General features: G+C 38.8%; 1 protein-coding gene across 1 annotated transcript in view; it reads right to left on the reverse strand.

Annotated features, from left to right (window-relative positions):
• Window positions 1–14,594, reverse strand: part of LOC108668670 (voltage-dependent calcium channel type D subunit alpha-1) — a 71,556-nt gene extending 56,962 nt beyond the window's left edge. Inside the window, exons 1-9 of the mRNA XM_047879559.1 lie at window positions 14,587–14,594; window positions 13,966–14,206; window positions 12,692–12,812; window positions 11,448–11,542; window positions 10,711–10,826; window positions 9,577–9,683; window positions 4,801–4,927; window positions 1,800–1,929; window positions 659–825 (exon numbers count right to left, since the gene is read on the reverse strand). Of these exons, the coding sequence (XP_047735515.1) occupies window positions 659–825; window positions 1,800–1,929; window positions 4,801–4,927; window positions 9,577–9,683; window positions 10,711–10,826; window positions 11,448–11,542; window positions 12,692–12,812; window positions 13,966–14,206; window positions 14,587–14,594 (1,112 nt within the window). The remainder of the gene's footprint in view (window positions 1–658; window positions 826–1,799; window positions 1,930–4,800; window positions 4,928–9,576; window positions 9,684–10,710; window positions 10,827–11,447; window positions 11,543–12,691; window positions 12,813–13,965; window positions 14,207–14,586) is intronic.
• Between the last annotated feature and the right edge of the window lie 4,682 nt (window positions 14,595–19,276).

Below are 19,276 nucleotides of genomic sequence, written 5' to 3' on the forward strand. Positions count from 1 at the left end.
CCAAATGAATGGAAGGTTGATTGAAGGAGAGTGAAATGGATTAATAGAGGCACATAATGAAGAGAGATATAGAATAAGAGTGAAAATTTCATCATTATTTAATGAAGAGTGAATGATTCAGACGAACGAAAATGAGATGTTAAGATTCAACAGTATAGCGGGAAAGTTTTATGAATAGATCAATTAACAATATCGCAGGAGGGTAAATAAATGATAAAATATACAAAAATCTCTGAGCTCGCATTTAGGAGAAGGAATTGATGGATGGAATGTCAATCAATATTATCATTTACACAGTTGAACGTGACTAAAACAAAAATAAATGTGAAGAAATGAGAATTGGATGGTTAATACATATAACAAACGTAATCACTTGAATGGGGAGAAAATGAGCGTGGAACAGTACAATAATATAGTATTTTGGCTCACTTGAATGAGAAGGAAGTGAGGGAGGAACAGTGCAATAATATAGTCTTTTGGCTCAGTTGAATAAGAAGGAAATGAGCGTAAGTGTACAATGATATAGTCTTTTGGCTCACTTGAATAATAAGGAATATAATAATATAGTTTTGGCTCACTTGAATGAGAAGGAATAAAATAATATAGTCTTTTGGCTCACTTGAATGAGAAGGAATATAATAATATAGTCTAGGCTCACTTGAATGAGAAGGAAATGAGCGACACGGCGACGACGAGCAGATCGAGGAGGTTGAAGGCTGAGCGGCAGAAGGCGCCGTCGTGCAGCACGAAGCCGTACGTGATGGTCTTAAGGCAGATCTCGACGGTGAACACCGACGTGAAGAAGATGTCGAAGTAGTTCAGGATCTGGGGCAGTGAGAGAGTAGCGGTCACTGACTGAACTACTAGTTCAGGATCTGGGGTAGTGAGAGAGTAGTTGTCACTGACTGTACTAGTAGTTCAGGATCTGGGGTAGTGAGAGACCAGCGGTCACTAACTGAACTACTAGTTCAGGATCTGGGGTAGTGAGAGACCAGCGGTCACTAACTGAACTACTAGTTCAGGATCTGGGGTAGTGAGAGAGTAGTTGTCACTGACTGTACTAGTAGTTCAGGATCTGGGGTAGTGAGAGAGTAGCGGTCACTGACTGAACTTCTAGTTCAGGATCTGGGGTAGTGAGAGAGTAGCGCTCACTGACCGAACTACTAGTTCAGGATCTGGGGTAGTGAGAGACCAGCGGTCACTAACTGAACTACTAGTTCAGGATCTGGAGTAGTGAGAGAGTAACAGTCACTGACTGAACTACTAGTTCAGGATCTGGGGTAGTGAGAGAGTAACAGTCACTGACTGAACTACTAGTTCAGGATCTGGAGTAGTGAGAGAGTAGCGGTCACTGGACACGCGTCACTGACTGAACTACATGAAATGAAGACAAGTTTTCTTTAAAATTTATTCAAAATCTGAGGTGGATAATCTGTGAATACACAAGTATTTAGTAATAATTGATTGGCATGATGTAATCTTTTATAATTAATGGACGAGTATATTAGCGACTACGAATGCATGGTGCGATACCAAGTAGAAGCAATAGGAGCAATTGGATCAATAGGAGCAATAGGAGCAATTGGATCAATAGGAGCAATAGGAGCAATTGGATCAATAGGAGAAATTAGATCAATAGGATCAATGGGAGCAATTGGATCAATAAGGAGCAATGGAAGCAAAGGGAGCCATAAGGGATAATTTGAGCCAATGGAGCAATTGGACCATTAGGAACAATAGGAGCAATAGGAACAAATGGAGCAATGGGAACAATTGGAGCAATAGGAGCGCAGGTGTACCTGGTTGCGTCTGGAGTTGGAGCTGAGAGGATCCTCGGCGGCCAGCATGCCGGAGGATATGAGGATACACACGAGGATGACGTTGCCGAAGAGGCTGTGGTTGCACACCGTGTGGCAGAACACGCGGAAGCTGGACAAGGAACGCAACATCACTAAAGGATATTCAAGCAAATTTGTTCAACGAATTATGAACAGAATATGCGAAAATTTCGGCTATAGTACCAACTGTTTCATATCAAGTAGAATATACATATTTTCATGTGACGTTTTCCATTTTTTAGAAGGTAAAGGAAAACTTAACACGTAAACTTTCGGTCACCGTATAAATGAATTATTTGATTCAGGAAATGGGCCCGCCAATAACTGAAATAATTTATTCATTACATGGTAATTTGCTGCAGCTACTGATGAGTGATCTTATTTTGAGTATCTCAACTGCTACAACACTTCACGGTTACGCAACTTACGCAACATGTATTCAATCTAGTAATTAGATGCAATATAAACTAAAATTATTTTTTGAGTTCATCCAAAATACTGTTTAAAGTTAACCAAGATTGGCGTTAAAGAATCGAAGACTATCCCATAAAGGAAAAATTTCAGACAATTATTTCTTGGAGATGATTATTATAGGATTTTACAGCAGCGTATTTATTGATTTATTTATGAAATATCATTCATATTATTTCGTAATGTTTGCCGGAACTAGTTCATGAATGTCATATACATTATTTCATACCCCATGGCTAGTGAACTGCGTATGATCAAATTGAAACTGACATGTTCATTTGGAAACAACATCCCATCCATTGTTAAATGAACGGAACTGTGACGCGTTTTCCTCCGATCCCGAACATCGAACATCGCATAATATTTTATTAGTAATAATCCAGAGGAAATTATTATGAAAGTAACGTTTTCATTTTATTGCAGAAGTCAAGTCTTAATTGAGTAGGAGCAGGGGGCTCTGAGTCTCTTCGCAAATTTAATAATAAATTTGGTTTGATCGCAATAAAAATAGGAAAACCATTAATAACTCAATCGAGCTAATTTTCACAATTTTTATGCCTCCATTTAAATGAAATAAAAGTTTTAAGTTAGCAGAGCAAGTAGAATAATTAATGAGAATAAAAATTCTAATCATCACGTATGCACTCATCTCTAATAGTGGAATCAAATTTATTTCTCCAACTAAACGTTTCCCTAACCAAAAACGCGTGCATGCTCATTAGTCAGCAAATATAGGTTACTTCCCCTTCTAAATTAACTGAATTTTCTCAGTTTTCTTTTGAATTGCGAGTAAATATATGCAAGACTTACCGTGGCCTCGCAGAGGTTCGTCTTTTTTGGGTGTGAATGTGATAAGCTACAATACCACATGCATATGCTGTACAACATGACAAGCCTTCATGTCTTATATCTAAATTTATTATTTAAGAGCCATGCATTTGGTCCAAATGCTAAACGTGAACGAGCAATTGCCATTGCTTCAATCATGCAAACTTAGAAGGTATAATTATTTAAATTAATAGAAGTAATCAGGATTTCTCTGGTCAAGCAAAGTCATGCAAAGAATTCATCGAGAAAATGTTACCCAAGCATTGTAGTTATTTTTTATGCAAACGCCTTTAAAATGGCAGCGATCAAAAATATATTTAGAGCTTTATTGGAAATAAGGGCGTTTTGCCGTAACCAGTGAACTTTGGAGGCACAAAAAAATTAGGAAAGTGAAATAGTTAATGAAATATTTATGGTAGGAAAATGTCGTGAATGATGAAGTCGTGCATGATGGTGGTGCAGAGGTAAATTGTGGTCTGAGGGCGTTGAATTTTGGTGAAGTTGAGCTGAATTTTGCAAGAACAAGTATAGTGATTCATAAGGGTGCTGCCGTGACATCAGGGTTGCAAAATGTTGCGGAATTTGTAAGCCTCCACAAACGCATCTACGCGTGTCAGGAGCCTATACTTTCAAAAAAGTTCAAGAGATCGTAAGTTCATCAGCCAATCATTGACGGCCTTTCAAGCAAAATCCACCAATCATTGACAAGAAAATAGAGCGTAAGTACTTAAGTTCACTTAGCGAGTTCTGAAAGTATGGCCCCTGGTCATGTGGAATGAATCGCGAGTTTTCAACAAATATGATTTGTCAATATATTCGGGGCATGATGACTTGAAAATTCCAGGTGAGAACCAACTATTTTCTTCAATTTTCATCAAGTACCTTCATTTTTGTTGAGGTATTTCTAACTAATGAATCGTTTCAAGAAATGAAACGCGGGTAAAAATTTTCGAGTGAGATCGTGATTTTGTTTTTCAGTCCACGAAAGTTAGTTACATAGTTAGTGTACCATAGTGTGCCAAAGTAAGTTATATAGTTAGTGTCAGTTAGTATGCCGTTAGTGCATTGTTTATACTTACCTTTTAGCAGCACGAAAACATTTCACGAATGTTAGTGTCTCATACGTTCATAAATTTTCAATCGATTTCGTTGTCTGCAGTTTCCAATCTAACAAATTGACTTCAGCACATTGCGGGCCAAAGAAATTCATAACACATCCGTGTGCATACTCCACACATCCGTGTGACACTTTACACAGAATAACAACAAAACAACACCCGCTAAAAACCTGTTGGTGTGGCATGTATACCTGTTGGCGTGACAAGCCTACCTGTTAGTGGCAAGTCTACCTGTTGGTGTGGCAAGTCTACCTGCTGGTGTGGCAAATCTACCTGTTGTTGTGACACGTCTACCTGTTAGTGTGGCAAATCTACCTGTTGTTGTGACAAGTCTACCTGTTAGTGTGGCAAATCTACCTGTTGTTGTGACAAGTCTACCTGTTAGTGTGGCAAATCAACCTGTTGGTGTGACAAGTCTACCTGTTGGGTGGCAAATCTACCCGTTAGTGTGGCAAGTCTACCTGTTAGTATGGCAATTCTACCTGTTAGTGTGGCAATTCTACCTGTTAGCGTGGCAATTCTACCTGTCAGTGTGGCAAATCTACCTGTTGGTGTGGCTAAAGACGAAGAAAGACGACGATTTAGGAATGGGTTCTATTTTGTTGAGAATATCTTGGTCATCGTCGGCGCCATCATCGGCCACTTCTTCTTCTTCGTTGTTATAATTCCCGTCTGAGGAACCAAATTATTCAAAATTAAATAACAATGAAAAATAAATTAAAATTATTTTTAAATGAGGATGATGTTTTGATGTATCCGTGGGTGCAGAAATTTATTGCGAATGAAAATAGATTGAAATAATTAAAGATGAACGAAGTTAAAGGATTAATATATAATACAAGAATGAAAAACTACATGAAAAAGCTACGGATATCTTGAAAGGAGCTTAGGGAAAAAATATGAAATAGAAAAGTTTTGTAGGAAAACGTGTTAAAAAAGTTACGACAATGTCAATAAAATTCTTCGAAGAATTGAATCACGAATGAAAACAATTGAAAATATGACATAGAAAAATCGAAGCGAAGTTATTAAAAAAATTTGCACGTCATGTACAAATAATAAAAAATTTAATATGTTGCACGATCGAGCGTAGAAGATGATCAAAAACATGGATGCCTTTGAATAAATAATCAATTAAACAGATATTCAAAAATATGAAACAATCATCAAAAATATGAACCAATGTAATTGACTAAATTTCTGAAAAAAAAATACATTAAAACCACCAGCAATCTATGAGGAAAACGTGGCTGATAAAAGAAAATATTGAATTTACTCTAATTTCGAACAATTACTTGTTTCAACTGTTTAGGGAACGGTGAAGAGGGACTTTAATTTCACAAAGAATTATACATAATATAATACAATACTCGTTCAAATTTAATAAAAATACATGCCTAGCCACGAATGCCACATTACGAAGCGTGCGTCAGGCTGCGCTAATAACGCATACATTTCTTAATAATACCTAGCATTGAAATGTACATGCTCCCTAGATTAATGAACATTTTGAGTAAATATTACTGGGATATTATTAAATATTAATAATATTTTATATTTAATTAATATACGTAGAATAATAAATATTAATATTCTACTACTAACTATCATAAATGCATAGAATATACGATAACACTACAAGAAACGGCAAAATGCTCAAGCAAAATGAGGGACAATATCTATCAGTAAATTATAAAGATGAAAGGCAATGAAGAGGAAGGGAATGATGTTGTTCACAGGGCATATATATATCCCGTCAACCGGAAGAGATTCGTGCGTAGAAACAAACGTACATAAACGCTTGATTGAGTGCACACATAACAAACGTTCACAAACGTTTGCTTGAGTGTACACACAACAAACGTTCACAAACGTTTGGTTGGGTGTACACACAACAAACGTACACAAACGTTTGATTGAGAGCACACACAACAAACGTACACAAACGTTTGATGCCGAAGTCATTCTATATTATTTGTTGTGTTTATTGAAAGTGTAATAAAGTGTTTTAATAAGTACTCGTTAATATCCAGAACCTATACGATCCTGTAGGCTAGTTGGGTGTTCTGAGAGCCCCAACAGGGTGTACACACAACAAACGTACACAAACGTTTGGTTGAGTGTACACATAACAAACGTTCACAAACGTTTGATTGAGTGCACACACAACAAACGTACACAAACGTTTGATTGAGTGCACACAACAAACGTACACAAACGTTTGATTGAGTGCACACACAACAACAACAATCGTACACAAACGTTTGCTTGAGTGTGCACACAACAAATGTACACAAACGTTTGCTTGAGTGTGCACACAACAAACGTGCACAAACGTTTGGTTGAATGCACACACAACAAACGTACACAAACGTTTGATTGAGTGCACACACAACATACGTACACGACGAGTTTGGCTACAATAAAGACCTTAATGTAAAATGCATTACTTTCATAGTAACTACAACAGTTGGGAAATAGAAATAGGATTATTTGCATGAAGGATATAATTATTGTTGATCCTCTGTAACGTGCCTATGAAGCATATGACATCAAGTAGGAATCTGCTAAGAAGGAAATTTTAGGACACTTGCATCGAGTACGAATCTGTAGGAAAACAAATCATGTTTTAATTTAAGTTTTCTTCATGCTCCATACAAGGCGGCCCTGGCAATACAAGCAAACAGAAGTAAAATATTATCAGAGAAATGCAGTACATCCTACGTAACAAAAATCATATAATGAGCCTTTCAAGCGATTTTCAGTAGACGCGCCACAAATTATCTCAAAATTATAAATAACCATGATAATTAAACTAAATTGATCAGTCCATGCATAGACTATGACTTTGTAGGGAACAAAATGTATCTAAATGAACGAAAAGTAATGAATGAAAATCTAGATTTTTAAAATGATTCGAAGCAGATGCAAATGAGAAAAATTCACATGGGTCTACGTAGAGGCGCGGGATCATGCGGGCAAGCTAACGTCTGGAATAAAAGTTTTAAATTTGTACAAACTACAACGGAAGACAACAGCCAAGACGGATACTGTGATGCTATCCTAGGCACAGAGTCACCGGGCTCGTTAACTTGAACTGAATGAAACAATGACAATGAATGACAGTGAATGACACATTAGATATGGTCGAAGGATCGTATGCAATCCTTTGCAATCAAAATCAATATGGACAGTAGCAAGGAGTTATGTACATGAATATGCATTCATGTACATAACTAGTACATGAATGCACTAGTCGAACACAGACTAGTGCATGAAAGCACTAGTCGAGCACAGACTAGTGCATGGAAGCACTAGTCGAGCACAGACTAGTACATAACTCGTACATTAAAGCACTAGTCGAGCACAGCGACTAGTACTCGACTAGTTTACTACAACTAAGGCGACTCAATACTCAGGACCCATGGGAGGGGGGCGTAGCTCCCTACAGGGGGGCGGACAGCAGGCAAGATTAAGGTTACCTTCAGAGGCGCTCGGTGTGCCCGACGTCGTTCCAGAATACCGCGGTAATGAGGGTAATCGTAAGCGATGTGTTCAGCTCTTGACCACGTACGCGGTAAAAAAGTACACTACGGCTTCCTAAGTGTACATTTATTCAGGGTATAAATATCGCTTGATTCAATCCTCCACGCTGCGAGCGTCGACAAATTCGTACTTTAAAATTAGAGTATCCTAATCAAACGGGCAATGAGTATATGTAACAACAGCGAAAGATACTTCAACTTATCTACGACAAGACAAACAAACGCGAATAATCTTAAATAACATCGAAGTTGGAATAACTTCGTAGAAGCCACCAAATGGTCCTCGCGTTAGGTATACACGCTAAACTTGACCCTCTACCGCCGTATGTCACTCGATCTTCGGGAACATAACTTTCAAGTTGAATTATACGTAAACTATTGAGCGTAGCAACCTGATGACGTTTGTACGCAACAGAGAACATTGAAAAGTTGTCGTACGTGGCGGCAACCATCAGTGCAAGTCATTTTGCGCTCCAGTGCTGGGAAGAGTGATTGTGACAATATTGCTCCGGTTACTCGTGTCAGGTGGTAGAGGGTTAATACTTTGTGCCCAGTTAGACTTGGTATTGAATTATGCGTTATTAACCACGATCGCGCTAAATCACTCACTATGAATGCAGAAATAGTATTGAAATAATAGTACGAATTAATCGACGGTAGCAGTAAAGTAGTGCGACATCATGTTTAGTGTACCTGCTCTTATGCTTGAAGAGGAAAAAGCTGGTGGCCTTAGGCATGGGTTTGATCTTAGGTTTGGAGCTGAACTGAGACAGCTTTCTCTCCTTGGCTGCGGGAGCGCTCTCGCTGCCCCCCGCTGGCACGGGAAGGTTCATAATTGTATTGAGAAATAAGAATAACTTGTAAGCTGAGAAAATCTTCTGCAGAGGTAAATTCCAGTTAATATCTTGCATGTTCTGCACACTAACAACTGGAGTTCTTGGGCACGGTAAGGTTCATTATTCTATCGAGAAATGAGAACAATTTGTAAGCTGAGCAAATCTTCCGATGTAAATTCAAGTACTGTAAATCTGCTGCGTGCACTAAACTAGCTAACAACTAAATTAAAGTTCTTGGTTTAGGAGAAAATTGAGAGCGCACGAAGGAACATGGATGGCTTGCTGGAGGCGCCAGGCTGCAGAGGTTTAAAATTTCACTTTATGTGATAGACTTGAATAATTTAGTTTTATATCCGAGACTGCATCGCTTGTAAAAAATGTGAAACTAAAGAAATTGTTGCATTAGAACACGAGCATTTCATTAGGAAAGAATAATATATCAATACCAATAATAATGTCGCCGTCAATGATTTAGGAAATAGCATCATAAATAAATATCAGGAGCACCTTGCTGCCGACAAACCTGGAAATAAAATAAAGTGAAATTTCTGGACAGCACGTACAAGTCTTCACCTATGTCAACAATAACATATTTAAAGCGTCAAAAAGACTAATCTTATTACAACGTTAAAGAGGAAATGAAGAGATGATAGAATATAAAACAATGATGAAGGATGATGACGGCGCTGATGAAACAGAAGAAAGTCGTGTATGAGTCTTGAAATCTTCCAACGTCACAGAAAAATAAAAATTCATTTTCATTTCACCTTAACGAAATAACTACGATAAAATATACCTACATAAGAAAAAAAAATCCAACACTGTATTATTCTTTATATAAACTTATAACGCATAACTTCCGATCAAGACGAAGAACTAATATAATTAATTCCCTCATAAATTTTCTATTCAATGTTCTAAAGATGGAAGAAGTTCTCACCTTCGTCTACATCACCGTAGTCGTCGTATTTTTGTCCCTCTTTGTCTTTCTTATTCTTATCATCTTCCATGACCACTTTCACTTGGTTTGCTCCTGCAGCATCACCACTGCAACATTACAAGAATTTTCATTACTAAAACATATTTATTACAGTGAAATACAAAATATATAATTATTTTCGCGTATTAAAGTTACGTTGCTCTAGTTTTATAGTGTCAACGGTTCAATGAAATATAAGAACACTCATGGCCTGAGGTGATTTTGCATTAATTGCTTAGGCTTTTTCCCGACGAATCAACCTGCCTTACTAAAGATTATAGAACTACTTATATCATTAGTCTGCTTATATCGCAAGTTCACAAGGAATTTAAAAGCAAAGAAAACGCCAAGAAAATTCACCATATCGATATTGTCTTTGAATTTTGACTTTTAAAGTGATTTTATTCATTTTTAGTTTAGTCGAACTGATGATGGAGCTGGACTCCGAAACGTTTTCAATATCGATATGGTGAATTTTCTTGGCGTTTTCTTTGCTTTTAAATTCCTTTAGATTATAGAACATAATGAGCCAAACTAAACTTCTTAGGTTATAAAACCTGACAAGTCATTCATCATGACATTGGAATATAAGTTTAAACTGCACTCTGAATGTTACGCGACATGACTAGCTAACGTGCTTCCGAAAAGTTGTGCAAGTGGATATTTTAACCTGTAAACTGTAAATTACCCTGTAAAGTTGTTTACAGGTAAGTTGATAAATTACCCTGTTATCTCACAGTTTTACAGGATTATAACCTGACTTTAGCACTAAATTCTGGCCAAATTAACCACACGGAAAATGCGTAAAATTCAGTCTAGCCTTAGACTGAAGGGTTAAATGATTAAAGGGTTCAAGGCTTCTTTAAAGGGTTTGGAGCATCTGATAATTAGTGGGATGACTGATAATTAGTGGGATGACTGATAATTAGTGGGATGACTGACAATTAGTGGGATGACTGACAATTAGTGGGATGGCTGATAATTAGTGGGATGACTGACAATTAGTGGGATGACTGACAATTAGTGCGATGACTGATAATTAGTGGGATGACTGACAATTAGTGGGATGACTGACAATTAGTGGAATGAACTCACCCCGCTGGGACGTGGTTCATTTTGTCCGTGGCAGGTTCAGTTGCTGCTTCATCCCCCTCCTCCCCTTCGGGCTCAATGGGGTTGCCTTCACCATCCAGAACAGGTTCAGGGGCAGCCTGTCCAGGGGTTTAATGGTAAACTTTTTTAATTTAACCCTAACTATAGTAAATAATTGAACTTGCGGGTGTTAATTAGCCTTCACCATCCTGAACAGGTTCAGGAGCAGCCTGTGTGGGGGGTTTTATTGAATACTTAATTAATTTAACACTTACGATAGTTACGGTACTCATTGAACCCGCGGATGTTAAATAAAGTTGGGATCCTGAACCATATATGCATGTAATATACCTAGATGTGGAACCCTGGTTTTAAATGAGTAATATAACTCCATTGATAAATCAGACATCAAATCATCTTAATTTGAAATTATTACAGCAGCTTCATACTCCCATAGATTTTATATTTTCCGATTTAGAAAAAAATTAAATGAAATTAAATTAAAAATTAAATTAAAAATTAAATTAAATTAAAAATTAAATTAAATTAAAAAATTGAATTAAATTAAAATTAAATTAAATAATTAAGAGGGTTTTATATCAGATAAATTACAGCAGCTTCATACTCCAAAAAAATTACAGCAGCTTCCTACTCCCATACATTTGTATATTTTCCTGCATTCGAAGAAATTAATAAAGTTTTATATCAGGTTTAAATTAATGACAGTAAATAACACACACCTCTCCACCTTCGCCTTCGCCCTCTCCGTCGCCAAGAGCGTCCGCGTCAGCCAAGTTGTCCACCGCGATGGCCAAGAAGACGTTCAGCAGGATGTCTGTGGCATGATGGACATGGCCATACATACATAATAAGCGTGTTATGGACATGGTCATACATGCGTACTAAGCGTGTGATGGACATGGCCATGCATGCATAATAAGCGTGTGATGGACATGGCCATACATGCACACTGAGCGTGAGATGGACATGGCCATACATGCATACTCTCATACAGATACTCGTGTAGCGTGAGATGGACATGGCCATACATGCATACTCTCATACAGGTACTCGTGTAGCGTGAGATGGACATGGCCATACATGCATACTCTCATACAGGTACTCATGTAGCGTGAGATGGACATGGCCATACATAAACCATCCAAGTAATCATAAAAGGTACATTCATACCATTTATCTTAAATATTCGCCTTCGTCCCGATGCATTTACATTTCTTTTCACGGATGATACTTCGAATTAAATCTAAAACAAAAATGAGGGATAAATGAGTAAAGTCTGTCCGAACTTCAGCATAGAATCAAAATTAATTCTCGTGTTAATATTCAACAAGTATTCAAATGTATAACCCAGTATTTTGATTATAATGATTATTGACTTCAACATCGAATGGATGGGAAGCTCAAAATAATGCCGAAGTGCAAAATTTGACCGTTTCAGGAAATATCATCTTAAAATATTTATGCTGGAATAATTTATTGAAATATTTATGCTGGAATAATTCTAATTTTGCTGCTTATCAAGTATAAAGAAATTATTTGGATAGAGATTTACGTACCAACAATAATGCGAAGAACTGATATGAAAGTCCTGTTATAAGCTCGGCACGAATTTCACCTGATAGCGACGATTGCACCAATAAAATTGAATGTCGCAATGCATATCGTGGAGTAAGTACCGTCTTGAAATGTTAATAAGAATTATTTAGACATAGAGTCGGTGATAAAAAATTATAAAGAGCCGGTGATAAGGAGTCGGTGATGAAAGATTACTTATTATCGGTGATAAAAGATTAATCATTTATTATTCATAGTATATAATACGATAAATAATAAATAAGTATTAGCAAAGATTATTATTCATAGTATATAATACGATAAATAATAAATAAGTATTAGCAAATATTATTATTCATAAAATATAATACGATAAATAATAAATAATTGATAGCAAAGAATAGCTCACAGTTGCCGCAGATGAAGAGGATAATGAAGTAGAAGCAGGCAACCATGCCGAAGCTTGCCACGCCGCCGTACGCGCGGATGCCGTCGTACATTACCACGTTCCAGTCCTCGCCCGTCAGGATCTGAACAACAACACATTTTCCAAACACATTTTTGAGTTTCCCCCATTTTTTGAGTTTCCCACATTTTTTGAGTTTCTCACAGTTTCACACATTTTTTGACTTATTTTCCAAATATTTTGCCACACATTTGAAAGACATTTTCCCACACATTTTCCAACACAATTTTTTTTCCACACAAGTCTGAATAAATGTTGGGTTATCGTGTTTCGAGTACAATAAGTTCAATCGTTATTCGACAGTACTACATTTTATAATAATCTTGGGGTTGCCAAAACCCATAACTAGCTGTGAAAATTCGTGTCGAAATCGACAAGGTGGCTTAATTGGTGGTTAACAATTGGTGACAGGCAAACAATTAACCCTGACACGGCTATATCATAGACATTATATTAATATACATCATCTTATTATAGTATATAATAGTCAAATACGATGACAATTAGTTTCCCGTATGACAGAACTAGACGATGGAGCACCACTCATGTTGCTTTCATCACCACCACAAATTACGACACACTGGCTCTGCCATGAATAAATAAGCCTAACCATAGCGTGCCATCGACATTCATACCCGTTCAATTCAGAATTTATTATATGCAGAATCCAATTAATTACAACATTTAAAATTGATTATTAGTCTTCTATTGGTACCGTTAATATCTTGCAAACATCCTCGATATCATAATTAATCAAAAGAGAAGAAAAATAAGAAATTTGGAAGCCTTTTGGACAGCAAAACGATTTATGAAGTAAAACTTTCATACTAAGTGGTGATCATCTTTAAACAAGAAAACGCCTTGTAGGATGCAGTTTACTGGAATGTGGAAGAACCCTGATTCAAGTCTCGCCTGATCATCGTGGGTCTCATATTACATAATTATATCAATCTAGAACTAAAAACCAGCACCACTTGTGATCATCACATCACCAATTGCGACCTCCACACCACCACTGGCGACCACCACATCACCACTTATAACCACCACACCATAACTTATGACCACCACATCAACACTTGCGACCGCATATGATGATGTGTACAAACATATATGTGTGTACACCACTCATCACTTGCGACCACATATGATGATGTGTACAAACATATGATGTGTGTACAATAATCAACACTTGTATAATCACCATATCATCATACCTGGAAGACGGTGAGCATGGCCTGGGTGAAGCTGTCGAAGTTGTGTCTTGGTTTGTTGGCCGTGGGGTCAAAGTTGAAGCGTCCGCCGAAGACCTGCATGCCCAGCAGCGCGAAGATGATGATGAAGAGGAACAGCAGCAGCAACAGCGACGCGATCGACTGGATGGAGTTCAGCAGCGATGCTACGAGGTTTGAGAGCGATCTCCAGTACCTGGAGACACATAATAGCGATCTCCAATACCTGGAGACATATCATAGCGATCTCCAATACCTGGACACATATCATAGCGATCTCCAGTACCTGGAGACACATCATAGCGATCTCCAATACCTGGAGACACATCATAGCGATCTCCAATACCTGGACACATATCATAGCGATCTCCAATACCTGGAGACACATCATAGCGATCTCCAATACCTGATCCACCTGAATACCTGAATACCAGCGATCAATACCAGATCACGGTTCCACAACTTCCTTACAGATAGAGTACAAGCTGTCGCAATTGGAAACTCGAAATCGAGAGAAGCGAAGGTGAAAAGCGGAGTTCCGCAGGGCTCAGTGCTTGGACCGATCCTCTTCCTCATCAACATAACCGATATTGACTCAGAACTCACCCACGCATCTACATCGTCATTTGCGGTCGATACAAGAGTGCTGATGAAGATCACAGATGGCCTGGACTGCGAGAGGTTACAGGATGATCTACCGTCAATCTACGATTGGGCCCTAGTGAACAATATGCAGTTCAACGGCACCAAGTTCGAAGTAATACTGAAGCCACGTTTGATGCCCATATCGAGGACATAGTCGCGCGAAGCAGACAACGGAAGGGTTGGATCTGGCGGATTACACTCTTCAGAGCCCTTGTGCTCCTCAATCTTTGTACTGCTGCCAACTTTGGGCACCACTCAAGGCGGTGCGGTGCGGAAATTAGAGACAATGCAGCGGACCTTCACGTACAGGATCAGCGGCATGAGGGAGCTGAACCTGAACTACTGGGGAAGGCTGAAACACCTGGAACTGTACTCACTGGAGAGAAGAAGAGAAAGGTATATCATACTGTACACTTGGAAGATGATAAACGGACTGGCTCCCAACTTTGAGAGTGAGACCTATTAAATGTACAATATGCATATATAATTGGTGAATATAGTATCTATATATGACTAACAATAACGGAAAATGAAAACAGTTACTTCGTTTGATATATTATCATATACATAGACGATGATCTATCCACTCGTATAAACCGTGAGTGAAAAGGCCTTGCGTTCACGATGGAAAGTCACACTCATGATATGTAAACCGTGACAAAAAATGCACGCAAATCTTGAAGATGCGTGAACGCGCCCCACTTGCACTGATGCGCGTCACGCACCACGATACCACGCACACGAACGCTGTACACGCATCGAGAGTTCACGAACAGAAGCGTTACGAAAGTTGTTCTCGTTTTCTTTGCGGTTTTCATTCCATTGAATATTTTCGTTCATCGTGAGAAACATCTTTTGAGCGCAGTAACTTCACGCACTGCTAGCTTCACGCACTGCTAGCTTCACGCCTTGCTAGCTTCACGCACTGCTAGCTTCACGCACTGCCAGCTTCACGCACTGCTAGCTTCACGCACTGCTAGCTTCACGCACTGCTAGCTTCACGCACTGCTAGTTTCACGCACTGCTAGTTTCACGCACTGCTAGCTTCACGCACTGCTAGCTTCACGCACTGCTGGCTTCACGCACTGCTAGCTTCACGCACTGCTAGCTTCACGCACTGCTTGCTTCACGCACTGCTTGCTGTATGCACTGCTTGCTTCACGCACTGCTAGCTTCACGTACTGCTAGCTTCACGCACTGCTAGCTTCACGCACTGCTAGCTTCACGCACTGCTAGCTCCACGCACTGCTTGCTGCACGCACTGCTTGCTTCACGCACTGCCAGCTTCACGTACTGCTAGCTCCACGCACTGCTAGCTTCACGCACTGCTAGCTTCACGCACTGCTAGCTTCACGTACTGCTAGCTCCACGCACTGCTTCCTCCACGCACTGCTTGCTTCACGCACTGCTAGCTTCACGTACTGCCAGCTTCACGCACTGCTAGCTTCACGCGTTGCTAGCTTCACGCACTGCTAGCTCCACGCACTGCTAGCTTCACGCACTGCTAGCTTCACGCACTGCTAGCTTCACGCACTGCTAGCTTCACGCACTGCTAGCTTCACGCACTGCTGGCTTCACGTACTGCTGGCTTCACGTACTGCTAGCTTCACGTACTGCTAGCTTCACGCATTGCTAGCTTCACGCACTGCTAGCTTCACGCACTCATCATTTCACGCACTTTTACTCTCTTTATTCGTACTCTCTCAATTCGTAAAGTTATATTAATATTGGTATTTAGGAATAATTTTTTACTATTTGTTTTATTGGTGATTATATAAGCGAATATTTGATAGCTGAAAGCAATTAATTTGTAAGATCCATATCAGTTAATGCTTGGATAACAATAGATATTTTTTTACAAAGAAACGTAAGTACTAACACAATAGAACAATCAATTGAAGGACGATCAATCTTTTGTGTGCATTGTATCCATTGTTTATATTTTGTCAATACATTTTGTGTGTATTGGTCATTTCCACGGTATTGTTAATAACTTGATAATTGTTCATTGTTATGACGCTTTGTTTGCATGTCATCTTCCTATGCAATAACTGTTCATGCAATAACGATTTTTTAGTGAGATATTGTGCGTGCAAACGACACGAAAACAATAACCACTCTTGCGTGGCTTGTGCGTGCAATTCGTGTGTTGCGTATAAATAAAAAACATTCGTGTGTTGTATAAAAAAAAACATTCGTGCGTGGCGCATAATGCGTACAAACACCAAACATTCGTGCGCGTAATATTTCTATTTTGTTAACGGCTTTTAATTTTATTTTTTATTGGTAGCGTAAGAATTTCCTGTCACTTGGCATACATAAAAAATTCTTTTTTTCTTCATACAAACAAAAGTGAAATAATATTAACGAATGCCGTCGGTCTGCAAGAGACCGGCCGCTATTGTCTTCTGGACAGACCGCGTTTATAGGTCGCTTGTACAGACACGTTGACCGCATTAGCGGGGTCTGCAACTGCGTGATTATTGGCGATTATTTCGCCGTGAGTGAACAATTGGCCGAGTAATCGGTTAATTGATCGATTATTACCAATTGATCGATTAATACATTTTTTGATCCATTTATCATTTATTGATTAGTTGATCGGTTGATTGATCGATTAGTTGATCGGTTGATTGATCGATTAGTTGATCGGTTGATTGATCGATTAGTTGATCGCTGGATCGCCGCCTCGATCGATCGCTGGATCGCCGCCTCGATCGATCGCTGGATCGCCGCCTCGATCAATCGCTGGATCGCCGCCTCGATCGATCGCTGGATCGCCGCCTCGATCGATCGCTGGATCGCCGCCTCGATCGATCGCTGGATCGCCGCTTCGATCGATCGCTGGATCGCTGCCTCGATCAATCGCTGGATCGCCGCCTCGATCGTACGCTGGATCGCCGTATCGATCGATCGCTGGATCGCCGCCTCGATCGATCGCTAGATCGCTGTATGTAGGCCATCGGCCTTGTTTTCCTGCTGAACATTTTCGCCGTGGTTTGTTTTTGTTGTTTTCCTAATTAATAAATGAAAATGCATGCATTTAATTAAGCCATTAGCTGGATTAATGAATTCGATAGAAATATCTTAAATCGGGTACAGTTTTATGTAAGTTTTCATTATACTCTTATTAGAAGATTTAATCATGGTTATAATCATTAATCAAAGTTGCCATTAAAATTCAGTAATATGCCATATGATTAACAAGTAACACGAATATCAGACATCGAGAATATTTGAGACATGAAGACTTAAGAAATATTTTAATTCGTTTAATTATATTTTGTATGCTCATTTAAATTAGATAAAATATATCGTGGAAAGTAAAGGAATGCGGAAATTCAAACGAATTTAACCTGAGGAATTTCGCCACTGCTTTGCTTTATCTCTTAATGGAGCTTAATTAATGTTGTTAATTATCGAGTTGCTCTTAATTATTAATCTTTTTTATCAAGATGCTGTAACTCGGGCGTAGTTCATAGCGCTGCTGTTGCGTCACTGCGCTCTGTGGCGTAGGAGGGCGCGCGTACTGCATTAGCATACGCCCTGTGTGGTGCTGTGTGATGTGTGTGTGGGTGTGTGTGTTTGTGTGTGTGATGTGTGTGTCGGTGTGTGTTGGTGTGTGTGGTGTTAGTGTGTATGTGTGATGTGTATGGTGTTGGTGCGTAATGTGTGTGTGTGTGTGTGTGTGTGTGTGGTGCTGTTTGTGATGTGTGTTGGTGTGTATGATAATGCGCCATGTGTGGTGTTTGTATGATGTGTGAACGTCATCTCATTACCTTTGTTGCAACGCTGAACTTTTTAGCTGCAAGTTTCACCTTCGTTGTCGCCTTTGTTATCATTGAACTGTTATCTTTGTCAGCGTACAAAGATGCCGTTTTTGTGATCGTACATGCATTTGTTCTCTTTGTTACAATAACGATAATGAAGCTGGGTCTGATTAAGGCTTGTTCTCTTTGTTATCATGATGATAATGATGCTTGGTCTCATTGCTGTCCTTGGTTGATTGATAGCTGCTATTATTAACCGTTAATTAATGTGTCGTTTTATGCTTGAATTTATCATGAATGTGTGGATTTGTGTTACTATTTTTATATAATTTTGATGTATTTTTGAAATATTATTTAAACGTGCGATCTGGCCGCTCGCAATATAATCTATTAATCCAATTTTAATCCAATAGCATTTATTTTGATTAATTCAAAATTCTTCATTTATTCAATCTAATCTTGAATAATCCCAATAATTTTTTATATAAGAAAACATGTAATAATATAATATAATAAAAGATAATTTATAATAACAATGAAACAATAAATACATTAATTAAGTTAAGTTATTTAAGTAAGCAATAAAAATACATAGCGTTGACACCGTTATAAGCATTGCAGCGCGGTGCAATCCCAACAATTTATTGCTCTCATTAACAGCGCTGCAATTTGTGCTAAACTATTTATTTAATTGCCTCGCAATTGCAAGATGAATTGCAAGCAATGTGGAACGCGGCAACATGTAATGGCAACTGCAATGTGGAACGCGGCAACATGTAATGGCAACTGCAATGTGGAACGCGGCAACGTGTAATGGCAACTGCAATGTGGAACGCGGCAACGTGTAATGGCAACTGCAATGTGGAACGCGGCAACGTGTA

This window comes from Hyalella azteca, unplaced genomic scaffold (assembly GCF_000764305.2).
Source record: "Hyalella azteca isolate HAZT.00-mixed unplaced genomic scaffold, Hazt_2.0.2 contig3348, whole genome shotgun sequence".
Lineage (NCBI taxonomy): Eukaryota > Metazoa > Arthropoda > Malacostraca > Amphipoda > Hyalellidae > Hyalella > Hyalella azteca.